The sequence below is a fragment of the Sarcophilus harrisii genome, chromosome 3 (assembly GCF_902635505.1).
Source record: "Sarcophilus harrisii chromosome 3, mSarHar1.11, whole genome shotgun sequence".
NCBI lineage: Eukaryota > Metazoa > Chordata > Mammalia > Dasyuromorphia > Dasyuridae > Sarcophilus > Sarcophilus harrisii.
The window spans coordinates 227,159,333-227,184,030 of NC_045428.1; the positions used below are offsets into that span (position 1 = coordinate 227,159,333).

General features: G+C 32.6%; 1 protein-coding gene across 4 annotated transcripts in view; it reads right to left on the reverse strand.

Moving 5' to 3' along the window:
• The window catches only part of REV1 (REV1 DNA directed polymerase), a 101,081-nt gene that overhangs the window by 44,027 nt on the left and 32,356 nt on the right, over positions 1–24,698 (reverse strand). For all 4 annotated transcript variants that reach the window (XM_031959138.1, XM_031959139.1, XM_031959136.1 and 1 more), the window contains 4 exons: positions 11,918–11,981; positions 9,813–9,936; positions 4,133–4,301; positions 251–403 (listed from right to left, as the gene is read on the reverse strand). In XM_031959138.1, coding sequence (XP_031814998.1) covers positions 251–403; positions 4,133–4,301; positions 9,813–9,936; positions 11,918–11,971 — 500 coding nt within the window. In that variant the 5' untranslated portion in view covers positions 11,972–11,981. The remainder of the gene's footprint in view (positions 1–250; positions 404–4,132; positions 4,302–9,812; positions 9,937–11,917; positions 11,982–24,698) is intronic.

Here is a 24,698-nt window from a genome sequence, read left to right on the forward strand (position 1 = left end):
TTATCTTGTTTTGTTTTCTATGAAAATATATTGTAAATTTTACAAATCTGGCTATCCCATACTTAATATGAATTTTTCAACATAATTCTTTAAAACTGCTAACTCATAAAAATATCCAGACTCTATGTTTTCATTTGATTACTTGTGGACAATTAGCACCATACCTATAGTACACATTAGGAACCAAAACCATACACTACTACTGGCAGACCCCAGCTTTGTGCAGTGCTGCCAGCCTAGAAACACTTACACCCTGTTGTTGAGCTCTATCGCTATATTGCTTGGACCTGGCATGGGATCCTCAGGCTTGCATATGGGATTAAAGTTGAGACTTTTCTGAACACTGGACTGCTTGGTATAGAGTTGATATGGAATGTATGACAAGAGACGGCCAGCTTTAATACTGAAATAAAAAAGAAGCAAAAGTTAAGTCTAATATTTGGCAAATTAATATATTTTATAAAATCTGAGAGGCATTTTATCACTTGCTTTTGTTATGACATGGTTCTTCCTTTATTTTCTGTGTCTCAGACCTATACAGTCTTACCATAACACATAACATAATGTGCTACCCATACAAAAATACAACTTACTTTACTTTAAAAGTATGATGATCTGAAAAGATTAGTTATAAAGTGGACTAGAAAAAAAATTGAGTAAAAATTATGCCAGTGGTTTAAAGGATTTCAATCTTCATAGCTTCAATACTATGTTTGAAAAGAAGGATAAAATCAATATGAAAGAAAGCATTTTCCATTCCCCAGATACTATATCATAAAATGTTCCCAGAAAAAGGTATGGGTCCTCAATTTTTTCAAATTGCAGCCCACTCCTAAGTTTTCATTGTCCATCTCTTACATAAGAAAACTAGAAGATAAAAACAGAAAACAAATAACAAATCATAAGGAATGCACTATTTTGCCCTTTTGGTACATTTTGTGAGAGATGTTTTATCCATTCCATAAATGTATTTATTAAGTATGTCCTTAAATGCAATGCAATAGATATTCTCAAAATTAAAAACATGTAAAAAAGACAACTGTCACTCTTTAAAGAGCTGACAATCTAATAGGATAATGCTACTTTAACATTTAAAGTCACAGGGAAAAGTCTAATGTCACACATGTCACACATTCTTTAAAAACTCTCACCACATTAAAACGTTCAATAAATATTAATTATCACTATTAAGTGTCTCACTAATGTCTCAAAATGCTGTGAGATTTCCTTAACACAGAAACTGCCTGATGATTTTTCTCTACATTTTAGCAATTAAATCTACTCTGAGGAGATACTAGTCAACTCTGAAGTCTAGCAATAAAAGTAATACACTGAAGTTTCAATGTAGAGTTTTGTTTTTTTTTAAATCTTTGATCCATTTCAAATTTGATGATAACCAAATATTTACAATATCATGAATCAAAAATAGGCCCCATAAGAAATATAGAATTTCAATGACTTTTCATTAATCTAAACAGATATCTCAGGGGAAAAATGATTTAAAAATTCCAAATTGCAACATGGGTGTGAGTTGCAAAACTAATTATTCATATACTACTTTCACCCTAAAAATCTAGTTATTCACTTGTTTCCTGTAGTTCTCTTTGCAAACCCTTCAAATGTCATCTGTTTTTTTTCCCACACAACTATGAAGCAGACCTGAAAACTTGTGCAGTTTCAGTCTATCCTTTTATGGTGTACAAGGGACACATGCTGAACAAGATTCGAGGGATACAAGAGGCATTCTGAAACATCTTAAAATGGCAGAATTGGACTGAATTGAAATGAAACAAAGTATTTCTTTAAGCCATGTTTATCTTTCTTTTACTTAATTATTATACCCCAGGAATAAATAAATTACTAAGGATATTTTCAATGGTAAAAGACAAGTGTCTGACAGTCTCCCTAGCATACAATGATAAATATCATAATTTCATACATATGAGTTCTCAATCTGATTTTTATTAAGTCTTCATGAAATGAGACAAGCAATTTAAATTCCCTCTTGTAACACAAGACAAATGGCTTCAAAGATGACAAGGTTCCCCCCCCCCCAAGTCTAAAATTATAACAGTTAAAAGAAATTATTAACTTGAAGTCAGAATAGTAAAGTACCACTCATACCGACCACCACTGCTGATGACAAATTTTAATACTTTATTTCAGGACAAAAGCATCTGAGAAATCATCTTTGTAAATTATGTTTTCAAGGAAAAAAATGTGTGTAGGGGTTACTTTTTTATCCTCTTTAGAAGGACTTTAGAAAGGTTCTCTTCTTAAATAGAAATAATTCTAATTAAGACATGTTTTAAGACATAAGATATTTAAGACAATTTCTATAAATTAAAATTTATAGAAAAGATAAGGGAACTAATTGCAAAGAGATTCTTTACAAAAATAATTTACCAGAGCACAAGTTTTCCTAGAATTAAGATATCTTTTGATTTATAAAAAATTATATAAACACTATTATTCAGAAACATTTAAACTCTTATTGTCATCTATCCTGACAAGATTTAATTCCGGTTTTATTTATCTAGCAGATTCTACCAAAACAAATCTATATTTATGCCAATTCCAAGTAACTAAGTAAACAGTGGATAGAATGCTAGGCATGGAAATATTAAGTTCTGGACTCAAATTTGGTCCCAAATGCTTATTGTGTGTCCCATGGCAAGTCACTTAATTTTTACTTTATAACTTTTAACTGTTTCCTTCATCTATAAAACAGGAATAATAACACCTACCCCCCCCCAAAAAAAAAAATTGTTGTGAGGATCAAATAAAATGATATTTGCTTGGCAAACTTTAAAGTGCTATATAATTCTACTTTATTGTTATTATTATTTCCATTACTTATCTCTCAACCATTGATGAAACTTTATTCAAACAAATACAACCAAATTTAGGAAAACTTTACAAAAGCAAGACACAAGTAAAAATCCCATTATGGCAATAATTACCATTCTAAAGCCTATTTCCTACTGTTAAAAAAACTAACCTACAATAATAATTTTTTCTTTAGAAAAAATAATAGCATAACAGAATCCTTTCACAAATTGTAACAAAAGAATCTAATTTAATACTAAAAGATCTGAACTATTCACCTATCTTATTCCATAGCAAGTTTCAATTAATTTTTCTGGCACAATATCCTTACCTCCATCTCCCCTTAATTCTATTGTCAACTGAATTCTGAAATCAACTATCAATGCACAAAGAGGTTAAGAAGGGAGAAATGTATGTTGTGAATGTGTGGAGCCATCTCTCCCTTTCCTATGTAGATTTAAACAGTATATATATATATATATATATATATATATATATATATATATTTATAAGTTAGAATTAGATATCTGTTTGATTTCTACCTCCTGCAGGTCGTGAATAGCTTTAGAATTGTTGTTGGGAGACAAACTAAAAAGGACCAAAGGTGTAATAGTTGGTCAAATGACAAAAATGAGATATGATTTAGAATGTCAATGACATAAGACATGTCTGTCTTTCTTTTGGAGACATACACCCCAATGCAATAAAAAATATCTAGGATAAGAAGACAGAAAAACTCTATCACATAACAAATTACAGTTGATGTTTTATTTTGGTTATATTAAATACCATAAAATCAAAGATACCTGAAACCACAAAGGGCTGAAAGAGCTCAAAATTCCAACTTTCAGGAGAGATCATAAATAAAAGACAAAACAATAAAACATCACCATCAATATACCAGGTATATTTGCAAAATATCAAAAAGCAAAAGTAGACAGGAAGAAAAGACACTTTCCTGTTAGCCATAGCATGCTAAAAATTAATTGTCCTATAAAGGATATATCATCTATTTATTATGAAAGAATATTCAATTTACATTTATAAAAATATAGAAGCAGCTTTCATACTTCAACTTTAAGTAATCTATGTACTTTAAAAAGAAATCATGCACACTGGTTTTCTTATTAAAACATGCAAGATAACCATGGTCCCATAATTATTGTAACTCTAGTTTAACAAAACTATTCAATTATCAGTTTCTAAATCTGTAACTAAGTAATTACCCACATTACTGGAGGTGATAAGTTGTTTTCTAAACCACATAGTGAAAGACAAATTGCATAAGAGGAGTTTGGCTTACCTTTCCACAATCCATTCAGGTCTAATAACTTTTTCACCTTTTAGTTCTCTTATTTTGGCATTAGTAAGATTTGTGGCAATAATATGTGTTGTTTTGGATCTGGAATAATATACATGGTACTGGCCTCCATGTAACATCATTAGCTTCCTCAATTCCTCGGCAGAAGGATCTGTAAAATTAACATAAAAAAATTAGAGAGAGAGAAAGAAAGAGTCCAAGTTTGAGAGAGAGAGAGAGAGAGAGAGAGAGAGAGAGAGAGAGAGAGAGCTAGCTATGTAATGAGTTTCAAGAAAAGCTTTCATTCAGGCTACCCTAAAAAAGGGTAATGCAAAATTGAAGGATAAAGCAGAATGCACAGGCTACAAACAAAACAAAGTAATTTCTACCATGTGGTGCTTGCCATAGCAAAGATCTATTACTAATGATATAAACAACTTTTCTTGAAATTTATTCTTAGTGTAGCAAGTTCAAACTGAATAAACCAAATACACTGATAGAAATTATGATTGAAAAAATTAGGACCCTAACAAACTTGCCTGTGAAGAATGTCTAACCAACTCAATAGATTAAGGCTTCAGACAAAAATCCTAATAGCAGAAGTTGTTCAAAACTCAGTAGTAGTTCTATAAAAGTAAATAAAATCAAACTCACAAACTAAAGTTTAGACTTTAAACTCACAACAGTTACTATCCATAGATGAAAAGATCTTCAGAGATCATCTTATTCTAACTCTCACTTGACAGTGAGAAATAGGAGGTTCAACTGAGGCAAAGTGACTTAGCCCAAAGTCAATTACAAGGTTAATTTTAATAAAAGAGCTAAAACTAAAGCCAATTATTGTGACATGATCTTCTAGTTGTGTTTTATACATTCTATGATCTAATTTTTGGTTATACATATTTTTCTTATCAAACTATACAAATAAAAAGAAATTCATTTGGTACTTCCATCATCCTTATTGTTGCCGCTATAAAATTCCTAAGACGATATTTTTATTTTATCATTTGAGGCAATGATAGGAACTGAAAGGCTTTGTTAGACTTGGAGACAGAGTTTAAATCTGGGCTCCAATGATTATTAGCTGCAGCACTGTGAGCTAATTATGCAACATTTCAGACTGAGTTTCCTCATCTGTAAAATCAACATTTTAAATTACTTATCTCTCAAGTTTATTTTAGAGAAATAACTTTGAAAGTTTTTAAGCACTATACATACATACAACATGATGAATATATATGAGATTATATCATTTCTTCTACTCAAAATTTCTGTTCCAAACTGTCCAATGAATCACGTAAAAAAAAATCCCTTGGCCTTATATGCAAAGCCTTCAAAACCTGGCAAAAACCTACTTCTCTCCATTCTTTTAAAAACAAATATCCCCCTTTCATAAACCAGACAAGTCCTTGGAAAACTATTATTTCGTGTGATCTGATAATTTAGTGACAGTGAGTTTACTTCATCCTGCCCTCATGCTTACATTTTATTAAATGATACAACACATACATAAAAGTAAATAGAGTATACATATATAATACGAACAAAGCAACTAGAGGCAAGGGAGTAGTGATGGAGGAGGACAATAATCAGAAAAGCCGCATAGGGAAGGATTATAATCTAGGGATCATTCCAAGAGTAAGGGGCAACCTAAGCAAAGACATGGAGCTGAGAGATGAAATGTATAAAGGTAACAAATATGCAGGCCAGTTTGGTTTGACTATCAAGTGCAACAATCCAGACAAGAGCAAGAAGACCTTTTGTCATTCGATGCCTTTGCTCACACCAGAATCACCCTAAACTAGGTTCTTACTTATAAGAAATAGGTGATCTCTCATTGAGGTAGGTTTGAATGGTGGAGGGCTCTTTGATGAATTAAAAAAATAAAATCTACAACTTATAACTGACTCATGGGAGGTAGGAAACAAAAGAGTTAAGAATTTCAAATGACTAAGATATAAAATTTGCAGTAACTAAAAGGATGGTGGTATCCTCAAAAGGGATAGAGAGCATCAAAAGGGCAGAGAGACAAAGGTCTCATTGTAAGTTGACTTAGACCTTTAGAACTGGTAAGTTAGAGATCAGCTAGACAAGATAACCCAAACTAATGGAGAACAGTGAGGCATTTTCTTATGTCTACTTCTGAATTTTAGATAGCAACTCCTTATTAATCATATGGGTTCTGTCTTCTTCCTTTACAAGTTCAATGGAAGACTAATGTCTCCCCAGTCCAAGTCTAAGACCAAGATCCCTCTCCCTTATAATGTAACAAAAGAACAGAAACTCAAGTACTAAGAGACCTGAGGGTGACTTGAAGTGGCTAGGAGCACAAAACAATTTATTAATATGCTTTTGGCCTAAGAATGGAGATTTCAAAGACCTTCTTCTGGGAATAAAGAATACATCTCTTCAACAGAACCTCTCCTGCCTTTTCTTCAAGGAAAGAAAAGGCACACCATAATGACCTTTACAACTATTTTGTTGTCTGAAAAAAGATCACAGAAAAAGAGTCAACAGAAGAAAGGACAACTGGATTAGAACATATTATAACAATTAAAACCTTTTCCTAGCAAGATCCACCAACCTGACAGATTCTCTTAACAGTCTCCTGTGCAGGTACAAATGCTTGCAAACAATACGTAAATCCCTCTCTGAATAATGCAGAAGCAGAAAGATGCATGTGTTGCCATTAGCACAGAATAATCCCTCCCTAAGCAGAGCTTGCTGGAGCACTATATGCAATAAGCAACAATGAGAATTAGTACAATCAGACCTGTCTAGTATGACTTTAACTTAGTCAAGAGAACAGCTCCCAAACTGCTTCTGTGTTTGTTTCCAAAGGAGGGCTCCCATATGTGACTCAACAAGTGAACTAAGTTCAATGCTTAATAAAAATATATAAATGAATAAACAAAGCACCCAAAGATGCTGATGTGGCAGCATAAAGATAAAAACCTGAATGGGTATTTCAAATTCAGCACTAACATGGTAAAATCCCTGAAATGGGTGAGGGAAAGAAAGTACCAGGCTGTACAAGAAGGGATGAATTGGCCCAATTAGAAGTAGAGTAGGCCAAAGCTTCAGTGCCATGTCACTGTAGGATCTGGTCCACGAGTGGCATCAGTACTTCCATGTTGAACTAGGTGAGATAACTCCATCTCCATATGTCCTATCTTCCATTAAATGATTAAGGACTGAAAATACCTAATGGTTCTGGCCTTTTTCCCCTTCAACTTTTAAAAACATTTTTATTTAAAGTTTTGAGTTCCAAATTCTTTCCTCTCTTCTTCTCTTTCCTCTCCCTTCCCTGAGATGGTAAGCAATTAGATATATACTATACATATGCAATTATGCAGAACATTTTCATATTAGTTATTATGTACAAGAAGATATGAATAAGAGAAAAAAATTATATAAGTGAGAAACAGAATGCTTTATTCAATCATTAGCAGTTCTTTTCTCTGAAGGGGTGTAATATGCTTCATCATTAGTCATATGGGATTGTTTTGGATCATTGTATTGCTGAGAACAGTCAAGTCATTCAGTTCTTCATTAAACAATATTGCTGTCATTGTATACAATGTTCTCTCGGGTTCTGCTCACTTCATTCTGTATCTTACTAGATTTTTTTGAACACGTCGTGCCATTACAGCAAAATAATATTCCATTACAACCATATATATAGCTTGTTTAATAATTCCCAATTAATGGATATCACTGATTTTCAACTCTTAACTACCACAAAAAGAGCTGCTACAAATATTTTGTACATATGGGCTGTTTCCCCCCCCCCCCCTTTTTTTTTTTGATGTTTTTGGGAAATAGACCTACCTACTAGAAGTGGTACTGCTGGATCAAATGGTATGCACAGTTTTCCAAACTGCTCTCCAGAATGCTTGGATCCACCTAAATAGGGCATTATATCCCAGTTTTTCCACATGTCTTCTAACATTCCAACATTTTCCTTTTTTTTTTTTAAATAAATGAAGTGGTACCTCAGAGTTGTTTTAATTTGCATTTCTCTGACCAATAATGATTACTTAGAGCATTTTTTCAAATGACTATAGGTAGCTTTGATTTCTTTATCTGAAAGCTGTCTGTTCATATGCTTTGACCACTTATGAATTGGGGAATGACTGTATTTTGAAAATTTGACTTAGTTCTCTACATATATGAGAAAGGAGGTCTTTATTAGATATATTTGTTGCAAAAATTCCCTCCTTGTTTTCTTATTTCCTTATAATTTTGGATGCAGTGGTTTTGTCTGTGCAAAAACTTCTTAATTTTATATGATCAAAATCTGATCTCCCTTTAACTAGATTCAAAGCACTTAATTTTCATTTGCTAATTCATTACACAAAAGCTAATCACCAAGACTTATTTTATATCATCTAATTCAACTCCTTTGTTCTATAAAGCAAAGTTTTTTAAACTGTGGTTCACAGTCCCATATGGGGTCACATAATTGAATGCAGGGGTTGGAAAATTATGATTTATTATCAACAAATGTTTGATTTGTATACCTATTTTATAAAACTATATGCCCAAGGGCCAGGAGATCATTATATACTTCAACAACAATACTATATGATGATCAATTCTGATGGACCTGGCCATCTTCAGCAATGAGATGAACCAAATCAGTTCCAATGTAACAATAATGAACTGAAGCTACACCCAGTGAAAGAACTCTGGGAGATGACTAAGAACCAATACATTGAATTCCCAATCCCTATATTTTTGCCCGCCTGCATTTTTGATTTCCTTCACAGGCTAATTGTATAATATTTCAGAATCCGATTCTTTTTGTACAGCAAAATAACAGTTTGGTCATGTATACTTATTTTGTATTTAATTTATGCTTTAATATATTTAACATGTATTGGTCATCCTGCCATCTAGGGGAGGGGGTGGGGGAATGAGGGGAAAAATTGGAACAAAAGATTTGGCAATTGTCAGTGCTGTAAAATTACCCATGCATATATAACTTGTAAATAAAAAGCTATTAAAAAAAAAAAAAAAACTACATGCCCAAGGTCATTTAAAATTTCATGGGTGAAAAGAAGTCACGAGTGGAAAAAAAATTCAGATGCCCTAATCTAGAATATTCCTTGTTTTATGTAACACTAGAAAGCTAAAAAATGGTAAGAATGCCTCTATTCTACAAAATGAGGAAATGGACCTAAAGTCCCACACATACACAAAAACTAGTGTAAAATAATCAAAAATGTAGAATTGGAAATATATACAATTCTTTTTTTCAAATGAAAAAAATGAGAAATTAACTTCAAATAAAATAGATGATCTTTCACTTATTAAAATGAAAGTATCAGAATGAACAATATAATTTGAAAATAACATTCGTGGATTAAGTTAAAATCAGCAAATAATGAATCATATTTGCTTCATTACAAACCTTAATTTTAATCAACTTTTGTCAAACAGGCAAAATAAAAAATTCTCAAGAAGCATATCTTATTTCAAACTTTCAACTAAAACCAGAGAATATGCAGAATTTGGTCTTAAAATTAATGCAAACCCCCCAAAATCGAAAATTGTACATTTTTCACTAAATTAAAAATAAAGATGAAATTCTTTAAAGATGAACTTCAAAACCTTCCATTTTACCCAATGTACCCCAGCTACACTATTATAGGTTAGCTATTAAAAAAAAATACACAACCTGTGTAGCCATTGACATAGATAGCAACTCCACTAAAAATCGTAGATGTTCCATCCTTCTGCAAACCTGCATCTGATCGGAACTGCTCTTCTAATTTCTGGACCTTTGCAGCCATGTACCCACCCTAGAATTGGAAAGAAGATATTTCAATAATTAGTTACAAATTTGCTGGATTTTATTTTCTTGCTTTCTCTTTAAAAAAAAAAAAATGTAAAAAAGGAAATTTTTTTTCTTTGTGACCCAAGCATATTAAAAACAATCCAGTTTCAAAAAAAGGAATACAAACCATATATAAAAACAAATGGTATCAACATAACTTTTCTTTAAAAATAGATTTGCCACTGTAATGCCTGACAAAACAAACTTTCCTAATAAACAAAAGATCTGTTTTTCAAAAATTATTTTATTTTACTTTTTAATACATTTACAGATTTCATAAAATATATCAATTATTTTTGAGAGACTACTTTGGAAAAAACTATTCTTGTTTGGGGAAGGAGTAAAATAAGTATAAAAAGTCCATCTCAGTTTGCAAAAATATGTATGTTATAAATATATTTCACATATAGCCTATATATGTCTACACATATATGTACATATGTGTGCATACACATTAATTAAAAAAAAAAAAAGCCAGCATTTGATTTAGTACCAGACTTTAAACTATTTGGAAATTTAAAGGTTTTTCCTTCTACTTCACAAAAAACTGTTGAATTCTGATTATTATAGACACTATAAAAAAATATTGGAAATAGAGAGACAAAAGAAAAGCAGTGCCTGAGTCCAACTTCAAGGAATCTATATTCTAAGGGGTAAGAATGTACATTTCTTCTTCACAAATAATAATACAAGATACCTAAGGAAAAGAACACTAGATGGAAAGATTAAAAAAAAAAAACCTCATCAAGGAGAAGTTATAACCTAAGTTAAGCCTGAAAAGAAAAAGTCAAACATTCTGAAGGTAGAGATAAGAAATTAAATTGCAGGCATGCTAAGAATGTAATATGGTAAGGAAATTCAAGAATGAAGGGAAGAAAGATCTAGAAAGAAATTTCACTGTGAACAGAAATATATATTTCACCTGCACTAAATACATATCACCTATACAGAATGTGATAATAGATGATGAGACATGTGGCATCTAACCATCTAACCATCTAACCATCAAGTTATGGTTGAGTTCAAACATGGAGACATCTGTTAAGAGTGCTCTACTAAAAGCAGAGGAAATAATCGACTTTCATTAATGATTATTTGATCTTTAAAAGGTGCAGGAATCAAAAAGGAATTGATATTCTCAAACTATCAAAAAATGTGTTCCTTTTGTGGAAATGATAACAAACCTTGATAGAGAACTGACCACTTCATCTTAGAATCTGTGAAAAAAGGTAAAGCTCATGGATAATTTTCTCAGGGAAAACTAGAAACAATATAACACACATCCTAAATTTTGGAAGAGTAGATTTCAAAGGGTTCAGAAAAAGGATAGGCAGATTCACACTGACTAAAATTCTACAGGGAAAGTGGGGAAGTCAGCACAGAGCTGAAAGAAAACTTTCAAGAATGACATTTTAAAAATACAATGATCAATAAGAGAAACAATTCTCAATAGGAAAAAAAGACTTAATTTTAGAATAAAAAGAAGTGATTAAATAGGGTTTATAGAGAGTTGATAACTAAAACAATTAAAGAGTTAATAAATCACATTGAAGAGTTCAAGTCACCTGGTCAAAAACATCAGCAATATATTATATAATTGGCAGATGCAGTGATTGAGGTACTATCACTGATTTTTAAAACAACTTAATAAGAGTTAATGTTAATGCAGTGTTGCAAAGTTTTACAAAACACTTTACAAGAATACAATGTATGATTTGTGATGAACTTATATGTTCTATACTCAGAACAGCTTTATAAGAATTATATCACTTCATCATTTCCCAACTCTTTTCTGAAAAAGCATAGTAGCATTTCAAAAGGTAACCAAGTCTTTAACTTTAGATCTCTCAAAGAATTATCCTCTGTTAAGAACAAAATTCTTAGAAACTCAGAACAATTGTTGAGATTGTTGAAAAAGTTACAAAATAAATTGTACTTAAACACACCCATTTCCTCCAGCCATCATTTTCAGTTCGTTTCCTCCATCCACCTCGCCTCATACTGGAGATTCTGCATAAGAAAAGAATTAATATTAATTTGGTAATATTCTCCACCATTTTTACTGATATTTCATTACTGCTCACAAACAGGTAGTCTTAACTAAATTTTGATTCAGGGAAGTTAAACTATAATTAAGATGTTTCAAAAGAATTCTTCTTATCTTCTCTCTCTCCCTACTCCCCTCCCCCAACTTCAAATACCATAGAATCCCAGTTGGAGAATTTTCTTCAAGTAACATAAAAGTTTGCTATCCTATATTTACTAAGTTATTGTAGAACTATAAATTATATGCCACCTTACACCTTACAAATTCAATCTCTTCATAACAATTATGGGAATTTGACAGTAAAATGATTCTCATTTTACAAATGAGAATACTAAGGCTTAGAAATTAAAGTCTGTAACAGACCCATAGTTAAACAGTTATCAGATCTTTTAAATCTAAATCCACTACTCTTCCTATGTTTTTTCTCTGCAGTGTTCGACTATGGAGCAATTTACAAGAAACTGTGACTTAATGATATATTAAATAGAAAGAAAAATATTAAACTGGAACACAATAAAACTATGAACACATTTTTTCTGACCGTAGTTCCTTTCAAACGTTTTGATTCTGACTCGTCACTTAAGACCTAGAGTATTCCCTCAAGACTCTGCCATTGGCCCTCTTCTTTATACTTCCTAAGAGCAATAATCACTTCTAGGCAAATGACACCAAAAATCTTTACAATCCAGAATTAATTGCTCTCCTGTGCTCCAATCCAAATACTGGACAATGCCACCTCAATCCCTCCCTTATCCAAACTCCCTTATTTCTTGAGGACATCAGCCCTCACACTCTGCTACATCACTCAGCTCTACTATGAGTCATGCTCAAGTCTTTCTTTACTCATCCATATCCCCATTCAGGTCAGTTGTCAAGTTTTGAAGATTTTATTTCCACAGAATCTTTCATCTATTCCTTCACTCACAGGCTACCACTATACTTCAGGCCCTTATCATTTCTCATTTGGATTTAATAATATGCTAGCAGGTCTCTCTCCTACCAATCTCCCTTCTCCAATCTATCTTCTAAATACTTTTATCCTCATTCATGATTCAAGAAATTTTAACATCTCCTGACTGTCTCCAAGATAAAACATAAACTCCTTGGCAACACAATTACTGTTGTTACACAAAACCTGAAGCTATTCTGACAAATATAGTCTTAATCAAACAATAAAAAACAAAAGTTTAACAAGTTAATTTTTAAGAAACTAAGGGTAGCAAATCTGAAGAAAAACACTAAAATGTGAAACATAAAAGAGGTAGGTATGACAAGGACCCTTTTCCTCGAGAATTATTTGCTTAAGGAAGACTAGAAGAAAGGCCATTATTCTAGGGCACCACCGTTTCCATGGTCCTTGGATTTCTTTGTTCATCACTGGTATTTGGTCATATGGCCTTACATACATACAGGAAATAGAAGATAAATCAACAAAAGAACCTAAGAAATTATAAGACAGAAAGGAAAACCAGGAGAGAGCAGTATCACAAAGGAAACAGCAAACATACCATCTACAACAACTGTTCAAACCACTTCCAAAACCCTCAAAGTTAAAGTTACAAGCAAACAACTTCCCATTTCACTGGGATGACAAAATATTTTTCAGATGTATTCGAACAATACAGAGCACAACCCAATCATGTCATTCTGTGCTACTCTTGTCCAATCTTCCCATAAGTTCATCTTCTCATAAATTCATGGAGAGATGGTGAGGAGGAGGAAGAAGTGTACATACAAAATGCCAGATCCTTTCCCACTTTATCCTGATACTGGCAAGGGTTACCAGTAGAAAGAATATTCTCAACTTGTCATTTTCCCAAAAAGCCCTACTCTAATGCTTCTCTCATCATGGTATGAAGATAATCCTAGGGATAGTTATGGAAGGCTATCAGTGGGACTGTAAATCCTCTGCACATTCAACAATGCTGGAAAGACTTCAGGTATAATGTAAAAAATAAATCTGTAACAGATTAGTAAGTCTATATTCCAAGGACTGATCTATAAAAGTTAACTACAAAGAGGCAAATTACTAGCAGTCTAGCCTAGTGATAAATTTCTTTGGTTAAGGTAACCAACCCAAGAAATGAAAACTATAAATGGTTTTTTAGTATTTAAGACCCTTTTCTACTTCTATGGTAATGATAACAGGGTTTTTAAAAAATATTAAAATTTTAAACCACCAATAAACTTTATGATGACTTTTGTCCAATTCTTCAGTGATATCATTTGAAAGGGATTCTAGAGTGGTTTGCCATTTCCTTCTCCAGATCATATGACATATGAGGAAACTGGGGCAAACAGGATTAAGTGACTTGCCTAAGATCACAGTGCTAGTAAGTGTCTGAGGTCAGATATGAACTCAAGAAAATGAGTTTTCTTGATTCTAGGTCTGCCATTCTAATCACCATGCCACCTAGCTGCTTCTTAATATGATCAGTGGAATTCTAAATATATTTAGACATTGCATGTTGCACTACTGACCAAAGAAATTAGAATCTTAAATATAATTGTAGCTTGTATGCCACAATTAGAGAAATTCTCATGAGACTTACCAAATTCAGCCAATGCAAATTCTACTACTTGGAAACTTCAAAACAAAAATGAGGATGGGAGAAAATGAGAGAGTATAGTTCATAAAGGAGAATGGCCATGGTCTTACAGATTACTCAGATGCCTCTTATCTCTACTATCAAGAACAATTTCTCTAGGAAATAATTAAATATCATAAAGACTGAAATAGTTTATATTTAAGATAGGAAAGACTTGTTATTGATGCCCGAGTCAGGAAATCATAACTCCTAACCATCAACTCCTAAGTGTTAAAATGTACAAAGAAATGTACGCACAAAATGTTTAAAAAGATGTGGTATACAATTGAAACAATTTAACCTAGAACTAAAAATTGCAAGTGGAAGATAAAGAGAAAAAACATTGATAATGCCTAGAATCATACCTTGAAGTTAGTTAACTAAGACAAATTGTCCCAAAAGACCAAAAATGTCCACAAAACATCTCACTGAACATTGGACTCCCTTGTAAAATCAAGAAATGGATACCAATATACACCCATTTATAAAAATCTTATGAAGGGAGATGTTTGATGACATCATCTCACAAAGAATCAATGGAAGGCAGTCATTAAATTTTTTTTTTCATTTTCACTTTTTTGGGGTTTGTACGTGACATATACATTCTATATATATATATGTGTGTGTGTGTGTGTGTGTGTGTGTGTGTGTGTGTATATATATATATATATATATATATATATATATATATATATATATATATCCATCCTATATTCTATATATATATCCTTAGGAGTCATGTGGGGAGAGAAAATCAGAACAAAAGGAATCAAAACATGAGAAAGAAAAAAAAGACGAAAATAGTATGCTTCAATCTGCATTCTCTCTCTAAATTTCTGTCTCTGGATGATGGAATTTTCCATCCAAAATTTACTGGAGTGCCTTGGATCACTGAATTTCTGAGAAGAACTAAGTCCTATCATAGTTGATACTATCTTATCAATCTTAGTATTGCTGTGTACAATGTTTTTTAAATTCTGTTCGCTTCACTTAGCATCAGTTCATGCAACTATTTCCAGGCTTTTCTGAAACCAGTTTGTTCATTCTTTCTTACAGAACAATAATATTCTATTACTTTCATAGGCCATAACTTATTCAGTCATTCCTCCAATTGATGGGCATCCACTCTTTTTCTAATTCAGGCAAAGTCATAATAAAGAAATTTTGGTATAGCAATAATAAAATCCAGGAGGGAATAAATGGAAATTCAAATTCTCATTCAAAAACCCACAAAACATACAAAATAAAGATACCTTAACTTTCCTCTTGTGGAAAAATATTAGAATAATGTTTTGTTTTGATTTTATTTTGAAAAAAATTTCTTTACAACATTATCCCTTGCACTCACTTCTATTCCGACTTTTTCCTTCCCTCCCTCCACCCCCTCCCCCAGATGGCAAGCAGTCCTATACATGTTAAATATGTCATAGTATATCCTAGATATAATATATGTGTGCAGAACCCAACAGTTCTCTTGTTGCACAGGAAGAATTGGATTCAGAAGGTAAAAATAACCAGGGAAGAAAAACAAAAATGCGAACATTTCACATTCATTTCCCAGTGTTCTTTTTTTGGGTGTAGCTGCTTCTGTCCATCACTAATCAACTGAAACTGAGTTAGATCTTCTCTTTGTGGAAGAAATCCACTTCCATCAGAATACATCCTCATATACTATTGTTGTTGAAGTATATAATGATCTCCTGGTTCTGCTCATTTCACTTAGCATCAGTTCATGTAATTCTCTCCAAACCTCTCTGTATTCATCCTGCTGGTCATTTCTTACAGAACAATAATATTCCATAACATTCATATACCACAATTTACCCAACCATTCTCCAATTGATGGACAGCCATTCATTTTCCAGCTTCTAGCCACTACAAACAGGGCTGCCACAAACATTTTGGCACATATAGGTCCCTTTCCCTTCTTTAGTATTTCTTAGGGGTATAAGCCCAGCAGTAGCACTGCTGGATCAAAGGGTATGCACAGTTTGATAACTTTTGGGGCATAATTCCAGATTGCTCTCCAGAATGGTTGGATTCATTCACAACTCAACCAACAATGAGTGTCCCCACATCCCCTTCAACATTCATCATTATTTTTTCCTGTCATCTTAACCAATCTGAGAGGTGTGTAGTGATATCTCAGAGTTATCTTAATTTGCATTTCTCTGATCAATAGTGATGTGGAACACTCTTTCATATGCTAGTTTCAATTTCATCATCTGAAAATTATCTGTTCATATCCTTTGACCATTTATCAATTGGAGAATGACTTGATTTCTTATAAATTAGTCAGTTCTCTCTCTCGCTTTTTTTTGCATCTATTGAGATGATCATATGGTTTTTGTGAATTTGGTTACTGATATGGTCAATTATGCTAATAGTTTTCCTAATACTGAACCAGCCCTGCATTCCTGGTATAAATCCTATTTGGTCATAGTGTATTATCCTGGGGATGATTTTCTGTAGTATTTTTGCTAATATTTTATTTAAGATTTTAGCATCAATATTCATTAGGGAGATTGATCTATAAGTTTCTCTGTTTTCAACCTACCTAGTTTAGGTATCAGTACCCTGTCTGTGTCATAAAAGGAATTTGGTAGGACTACTTCATAGAATAATGTTTTTAAAGGCACAAAGATATATAGGTTTCATAGTCAGGTAAATTTATCAAAATATTTTCAAAAACAAGTTTACAGAGCCCAAGTTAAGAACCTTAGGGAGAACAACTGGAGAGCCTAAAGAAAAGAACCTAAAGAAAGAAACACTAAATAGATGTAGCTAGATTCAGTTACAAAATGTTCCTTTAAAAATACACAATGAAACCATTTAAAAACTGAGAAGTTACTTATTCAGTGATAACTGAGGAATAAAATAAAAATGATAATACTACCAAAGAGAAATTATAGATTTAGTATTATACAAACAAAAGTCTATTTCATAAAGCCAGACAAAATTTTAACAAAAATAATTCATAGAATATCAGGAAAATAATGAAAAATATAAGGTTAAAAGGTGAATGGTACTTTTAAGATTCAATAGTATATCATAGAGCACTAATTGCATGGTATCAGCTAAAAATTTAAAAGCAGATTAATAGAACTAGACAAAGAATAAGAAATAACAAATTACTCAGTGTTCAATGAATCAAAAAATAAATGATATAGACGAGAACTCCATATATGACAAGAATTACTATGAAAACAAGAAAGCTTTGGGTCAGAAATTAAGTTTGGAATCAGTATCTTCCAACAATAGTTAATAATCAGAAAACATTTTATAAGCACTTACTCCCCTACCTATAATTTAAAGGAGGAGGCAGAATCAAGCAAGAAAAAGCATTTTTGCCTAACTTATCCAGCACACTTCCTCCATGAAAAGACTGAACTGTGATCAGAAAAGCCAAGAAAAAAATCATTTTCCCAGCCTATGGCAGCTTAAAGAGAAAACAGTTTAAAAAAAAAAAAAAAAAAAAGCAGACACTGGGACTAGGGGAGGCTCCTAGAGTTAACAACAATAGGAAAGGGGAGCATTGCAATGCCCAAGGATAGGGGGAAAAATACCAGTACAGAAAGCAGAGAGGTAGAAAGAGTTCTCACAGTATGCCTGGACTAATACCAGGTGCAGGAATGGGTGTCATCTGGTAGCTAGCACTCATTCATTACCTAATTCCACAGGTCCACGATAGAAAAGAGCAAGCACAAGCAAGGTCCTGGCTTTGTACCAAGCAAGGAACAAATTCTGAATTAAAGCCATCTAAATTCTAAAATATAGCTGTGATTTTGAATCCAGGCAAGAAGGCAGTGGGAAAGTGGTTTAGAACTTTAGTCCAGCACAGATGCCAGTAGTAAGAAAAAAAAAAACAAAAAACCAAAAAAAAAAACCAAAAAAACCAAAAACAAAAACAAAAAAAAAACCAGGAGTCTTGCAGACTCAAAAGGAGTCAACAGCGAATCATTGGAATTTACAGAACTTCACACCTGGCTAGTGACTAATTCCTGCAAAAGGCCACTGAAACCCTGTGAACAAACCAGGACCCAAACCTAGGTAACAAACTTGCAAAGACTCCCACCCTCTTCTACCAGATCCTATCTTTTTGGGAGCATGGAAAGCTTCTATGTCCCCAAATTGAGTTATGAAAACAGCAGGATAAAACCAAACTACTCCCATCCTCCACTCCCCCCCTTCCCACGAAATATGCAGAACTCAACATTAACCTAAAGTCCAAAACCAAGAAGTAGTTTGGAAAAGTGAGCAAACAAACAAATAACAAAAAACAACCACTTGATCATAAAGAGCTACAATGATACATTAGAAACAGAGAAAAACAATTTTTTAGATGGATTTTTTTTTAGTATAATTTACTAATGTAGTGCCATAACATGTGGGTCTACAGACAACAAAACTCCCATGTTAGCCTTGAAACTTCACACCCAAATCAAGATAAATGAGACTTCTTCTGATCATCCAACCTGCTTTCACACTAGTTAAGTCTAAGTATCCAAAAAGATCACTACCATACAATTACATTTAAATACTCTCAGGGCAATTATTTTGCCCACCATATACTAATAAAACTGGTAATTTAAAGAAATGGATGAATCTCTTCAAAAAGAGGAATTATTCAGATTAACAGAACAAGAAGTAAAATACTTAAATAACTGTCTTAGAAAAAAAGATATTAAATAAACTACAAATGAAGTCCCAAAAGGGGGAGGAGGGGAACCCAGGACCAGATGAGATGAATTTACAAGTAAATGTGACCAAATATTTAGATAATAATTAATTGCAATAATGGGACAGCTAGGTGATAGAACAAGAGACTGGGAACCACAAAAACGCATCTTCAGACTGATCTCAGATACTTACTAGTTATACGACATTGGATTAGGTCATTTAAAACTGTTTATCTCAGGTCAGAAATGGCAAAACTACTCCAGTATCTTTGCTAAGAAAACCCCAAATGAGTAGAGACTCAAGACTTGAGTGAACAACAACAACAAATTCCAAAACTACACAAACTTTGTGAAAAACAAGTAGAGGGAGTTCTACCAAATTTTTGCTGTGACATAAACATGATTTTGATACCTAAACTAAGAAGTCAAAATAGAGAAAGGAAACTATAACCCGTTTTCCTAATATTAATGCAAAACTTTTAAATAAAAATACCAGCCAAGAGATAATAGCAAAATATCAAAGAACATATAATAGATTTATGCCAGGATTGAAGAGCCAGTTCAATACTAAGAAAACTATTACAAAATGCAGTACTAATTCCCCTAAAAAGAAAAGAAAATGAAAAGTAAAGAAATAAATAGAATTTTCTTTTAAATAGTTAATATCTATCTAAAACTTCTAAAATAGAATGCCTTTCCAAAAAAATACAGAATGAAAAAAAGGATTTTTTAAAAACATTTTTTCATTATTATTGACTGAACATATGCATGGGTAATTTTTTTTTACAACATTATCCCTTGCACTCACTTCTGTTCCAACTTTTCCCTTCCCTAGATGGCAGGCAGTCTTATACATATTAAACAGGTTATAGTATATCCTAGATACAATATATGTGTGTAGAACCAAACAGTTCTCTTGTTGCACAAGAAGAATTGGATTCAGAAGGTAAAAATAACCTGGGAAGAAAAATAAAAAATGTACACAGTTCACACTCATTTCCCAGTGTTCCTTCTCTGGGTGTAGCTGATTCTGTCTATCACAGATCAATTGGAACTGAAGTAGATATTCTCTTTGTTGAAGATACCCACTTCTATCAGAATACATCCTCATACAGTATGATTGTTGAAGTATATAATGATCTCCTGGTTCTGCTCATTTCACTCAGCATTAGTTCATGTAAGGCTTTCCAAGCCTCTCTGTATTCATCCTGCTGGTCATTTTTTATAGAACAATAATATTCCATAACATTCATATACCACAATTTACCCAACCATTCTCCAATTTGATGGGAATCCATTCATTTTCCAGTTTCTAGCCACTACAAAAAAGGGCTGACACAAACATTTTGGCACTTACAGGTCCCTTTCCCTTCTTTAAGATCTCTTTGGGATATAAGACCAGTAGTAGCACTGCTGGATCAAAGGGTATGCACAGTTTGATAACTTTTGGGGCATAATTCCAGATTGCTCTCCAGAATGGTTGGATCTGGTCACAACTCCACCAACAATGCATCAGTGTCCCAGTTTTCCTGCATCCCCTCCAACATTCATCATTATTTTTTCCTGTCATCTTAGCCAATCTGAGAGGTTGTGTAGTGATATTACAGAGTTGTCTTAATTTTCATTTCTCTGATCAATAGTGATGTGGAACACTCTTTCATATGAGTGGAAATAGTTTCAATTTCATTGTCTGAAAATTATCTATTCATATCCTTTGATCATTTATCAATTGGAGAATGGCTTGATTTCTTATAAATTAGAGTCAGTTCTCTATATATTTTGGAAATGAGACCTTTATCAGAACCTTTAACTGTGAAAATGTTTTCCCAGTTTGTTGCTTTCCTTCTAATCTTGTTTGCATTAGTTTTGTTTGTACAAAGGCTTTTTAATTTGATATAATCAAAATTTTCTATTTTGTGATCAATAATGATCTCAAGTTCTTCTTTGGTCACAAATTCCTTCCTCCTCCACAAATTTGAGAGGTAAACTATCCTATGTTCCTCTAATTTATTTATAATCTCATTCTTTATGCCTAAATCATGGACCCATTTTGATCTTATCTTGGGTTAAGTGTGGGTCCATGCCTAATTTCTGCCATACTAATTTCCAGTTTTCCAAGCAGTTTTTCTCAAATAATGAATTCTTATCCCAAAAGTTGGGATCTTTGGGTTTGTCAAACACTAGATTGCTATAGTTATTGACTATTTTGTCCTGTGATCCTAACCTATTCCACTGATCAACTCGTCTATTTCTTAGCCAATACCAAATGTTTTTGGTGACCGCTGCTTCATAATATAGTTTTAGATCTGGTACAGCTAGGCTACCTTCATTTGATTTTTTTTTTCACGAACTCCCTTGAAAATCTTGACCAAAAAGGATATTTATTATCACCATTACTAGTTAATATTATATTAGAAATGTTAGCAATTGCTAGTTAAGAAAGGAAATTAAAGAATTAAGTATAGAAAAAAAAGCTATCACTTTTTGCAGATGATACAATAATTTACTTAAGGAACCCTAGAGTCAAATAAAAAACTTATTAAAACAATTAAAAACATTGAGAAAGTTGTAAGATATAAATATTGTAATATGTAAAATACCTTCAATTCTATGTATTACTAACAAAATCCAAAAGGAAGAGATAAAAACTCTATTTTTAAAAAAACTATGGACTGTGTAAAATACTTGAGAGTCTTCATGCCAAGACACATACAGAACTATATGAATACAATTAAAAAATACTTTTCACACAAATAAAGACATATCTAAACAAATGGGAAAATATTAATTGTTCATGGAGAGGTCAAGTCAAAAATTAAGATGACATATCTAAATTAATTTATATATTCAGTGTCATACCATTCAAAATACCAAAGGACAACTTTATAGAGCTAAATAAATAAATTCATGTAAAATAACAAAGGGTCAAGAACATCAAAAGAATCAATGAAAAAATAGGGAAAAAAAGGCCTAGCAATACCTATTCCCAGATTACAAATTATATTATATGTTGATATTATATTAAATTAATATTGTTATATTATTTTTATATTATTATAATTATACATTATAATAATACAAACTATAACAAGCTACACCCATTAATTTCATAATAAATAGGTCAGGGACACAAGATATAATAGTCAATGACTAAAGTAATCTAGTGTTTGATAAACCGAAAGACTCCAGCCTTTGGGATAAGAACTCACCATGTGACAAAAATTGCTGGGAAAATTGGAAAATAATATAGCAAAAAGCAGGCAGCGACCAATTTCCAATACCCTACCATCAAGATAAGCTCAAAATGGATTTATGATTTAGACATAAAAGGTGACACCACAAGCAAATTAGGAAAGCAAGTGAGTTTATCCATTAGATCCATGGAGAAGGAATTTATGATCAAAGAAAAACTAGAGAACAATATGAAATGCAAAATGGATAATTCTGATTACATTTTGCATAAACAAAACCAATGCAGCCAAAATTAGAAGAGAAAAAGTGGGGAAAAATATTACACATTTCTAGTCATTAAAAAATACTTTAAATCACAACTGATTAGAGAAATGCAAATTAATACAACTCTGAGGTACCACTTCACATCTCTCAGATTGGTTAAGATGACAGGAAAAGATAGTGATTGACGTTGGAGGGGATGTGGGAAAACTGGAACACTAATGCATTGTTGGTGTACTTGAAAGCAATTTGGAATTATGTCCAAAGAGTTATAAAACTGTGCATACCCTTTGATCCAGCAGTGTGTTACTAACGGTTCTGTATCTCAAAAAGACCATAAAAAAGGGAAAAGGACCTACATGTACAAAAATGTAGTAACTCTTTTTGTAATAGCAAGGAATTGAAAATTGAGTAGATGCCCATTAATTGGGGAATTGCTAAATAAGTTGTAGTATTTGAATGTAGTAGAATATTACTAAGAAATAATCAGCAGAATGATTTCAGAGAGACCTGGAAAAACTTACATGAACTGATGCTAAGTGAAGTGAGCAGAACCAAGAGAACATTGTGAACAGCAAGATTATATAATGATCAACAGTGATAGACTTGACTGTTCTCAACAACAATGTGGCGATTCAAGGCAATTCGAATAGAGTGGGAAGAAAATTTGTACCCAGACAGAACTATGGAGAATGAATATGAACTGCAGCACAGTATTTTCACTTTTTCCTTTTTTTTTCTCCCTTTCTCACATTTTTCCCCTTTTGATTTGATTTTTCTTGCACAACAGGACAAAATATGAGAAAAATGAGCATATTTAACCTATATCAGAGTACTTCCTTGTTGTTATTCAGCCTTTTTCAATCCTATATGACTCTTCATGATCTCATTTGAGGTTTTCTTTGCAGAGATAAAGAATGATTTGCCATTTCCTTCTTCAATTTATTTTTACAGATGAGAAAACTGAGGCACAAAGAGTTAAGTGATTTGCTCAGGGTCACACAGGTAGGAAGTGTCTGAGGTCACCTAGTTGTCCGTTCCTACCCTTATTCAAAGGCAACAAGCTGCATACCTCAATTCTATCAATCAGCTTATAGAAGAAGGGGAGACAAAGAAAGGGAGAGAATAACAACAACAGTCAATTGGAAAAAATAAAAACAGAAAGAACAGGAGAGTAGAGCTTGAAAATGAGGCTGTATTAGGCCTGAAGGAAAAAGGACTAACATCTAGCTAAAGCCAATCTTTTTCCCTCCAGGAACTCATACCAGTGAAAAGTGAAATTTCCCAATACAGGAGGGTAGCTGGGTGTGTCTTATGATCTAATATTCAGGGAACTTGTCATCAAAGAGAAAGGAAATCAGAAAGTTGTTGATGACAACATTGGAGGGATAAGTGGGAAGAATTACCAAAAATCTGCCAAGAAAGACAACTAAATTAAAATATTTAAAGCTCAATCAAGAAGTCAATAGGGAAAATCATATAAAACAGCCACAAAGCTCTCTAAGTAAAAACTTTAAAGACAAAGAGACCCCAAGAGACCAAGGGACCACACACAGCATGATATTCTGGAATGGTTCAAAAGAAAAATCTGAATGTTGAAAGAAGTTAAAAAGAAACAAATGGCAGAATTTGTGGTCTGCAAAGCAAAAATAATGAAGTAGGAAAATATACATTCAAAAGAGCAAGTCCCTCCAGAAGCAAAAAGAAAGAAAATGTAATACAAATATACTGAGGGAAATAACATCTGGAAGAAGATAAGAAAAAAAAAAGCAAAGTTAAAAAATATTATCTCTATACAAGAAAAACACTTAGATGTTTAAAAATAAGTGCCCAGAGAAAACTTAAAGATCAAAAGAATCTCAGAGAAAACAAACACCACAATGTAAGAAATAACACAAGAAAACTGTCTAGAAATTCTGAAAAAAAAAAAAAGCCACCATTTGGAAGAATCAATAGCTGA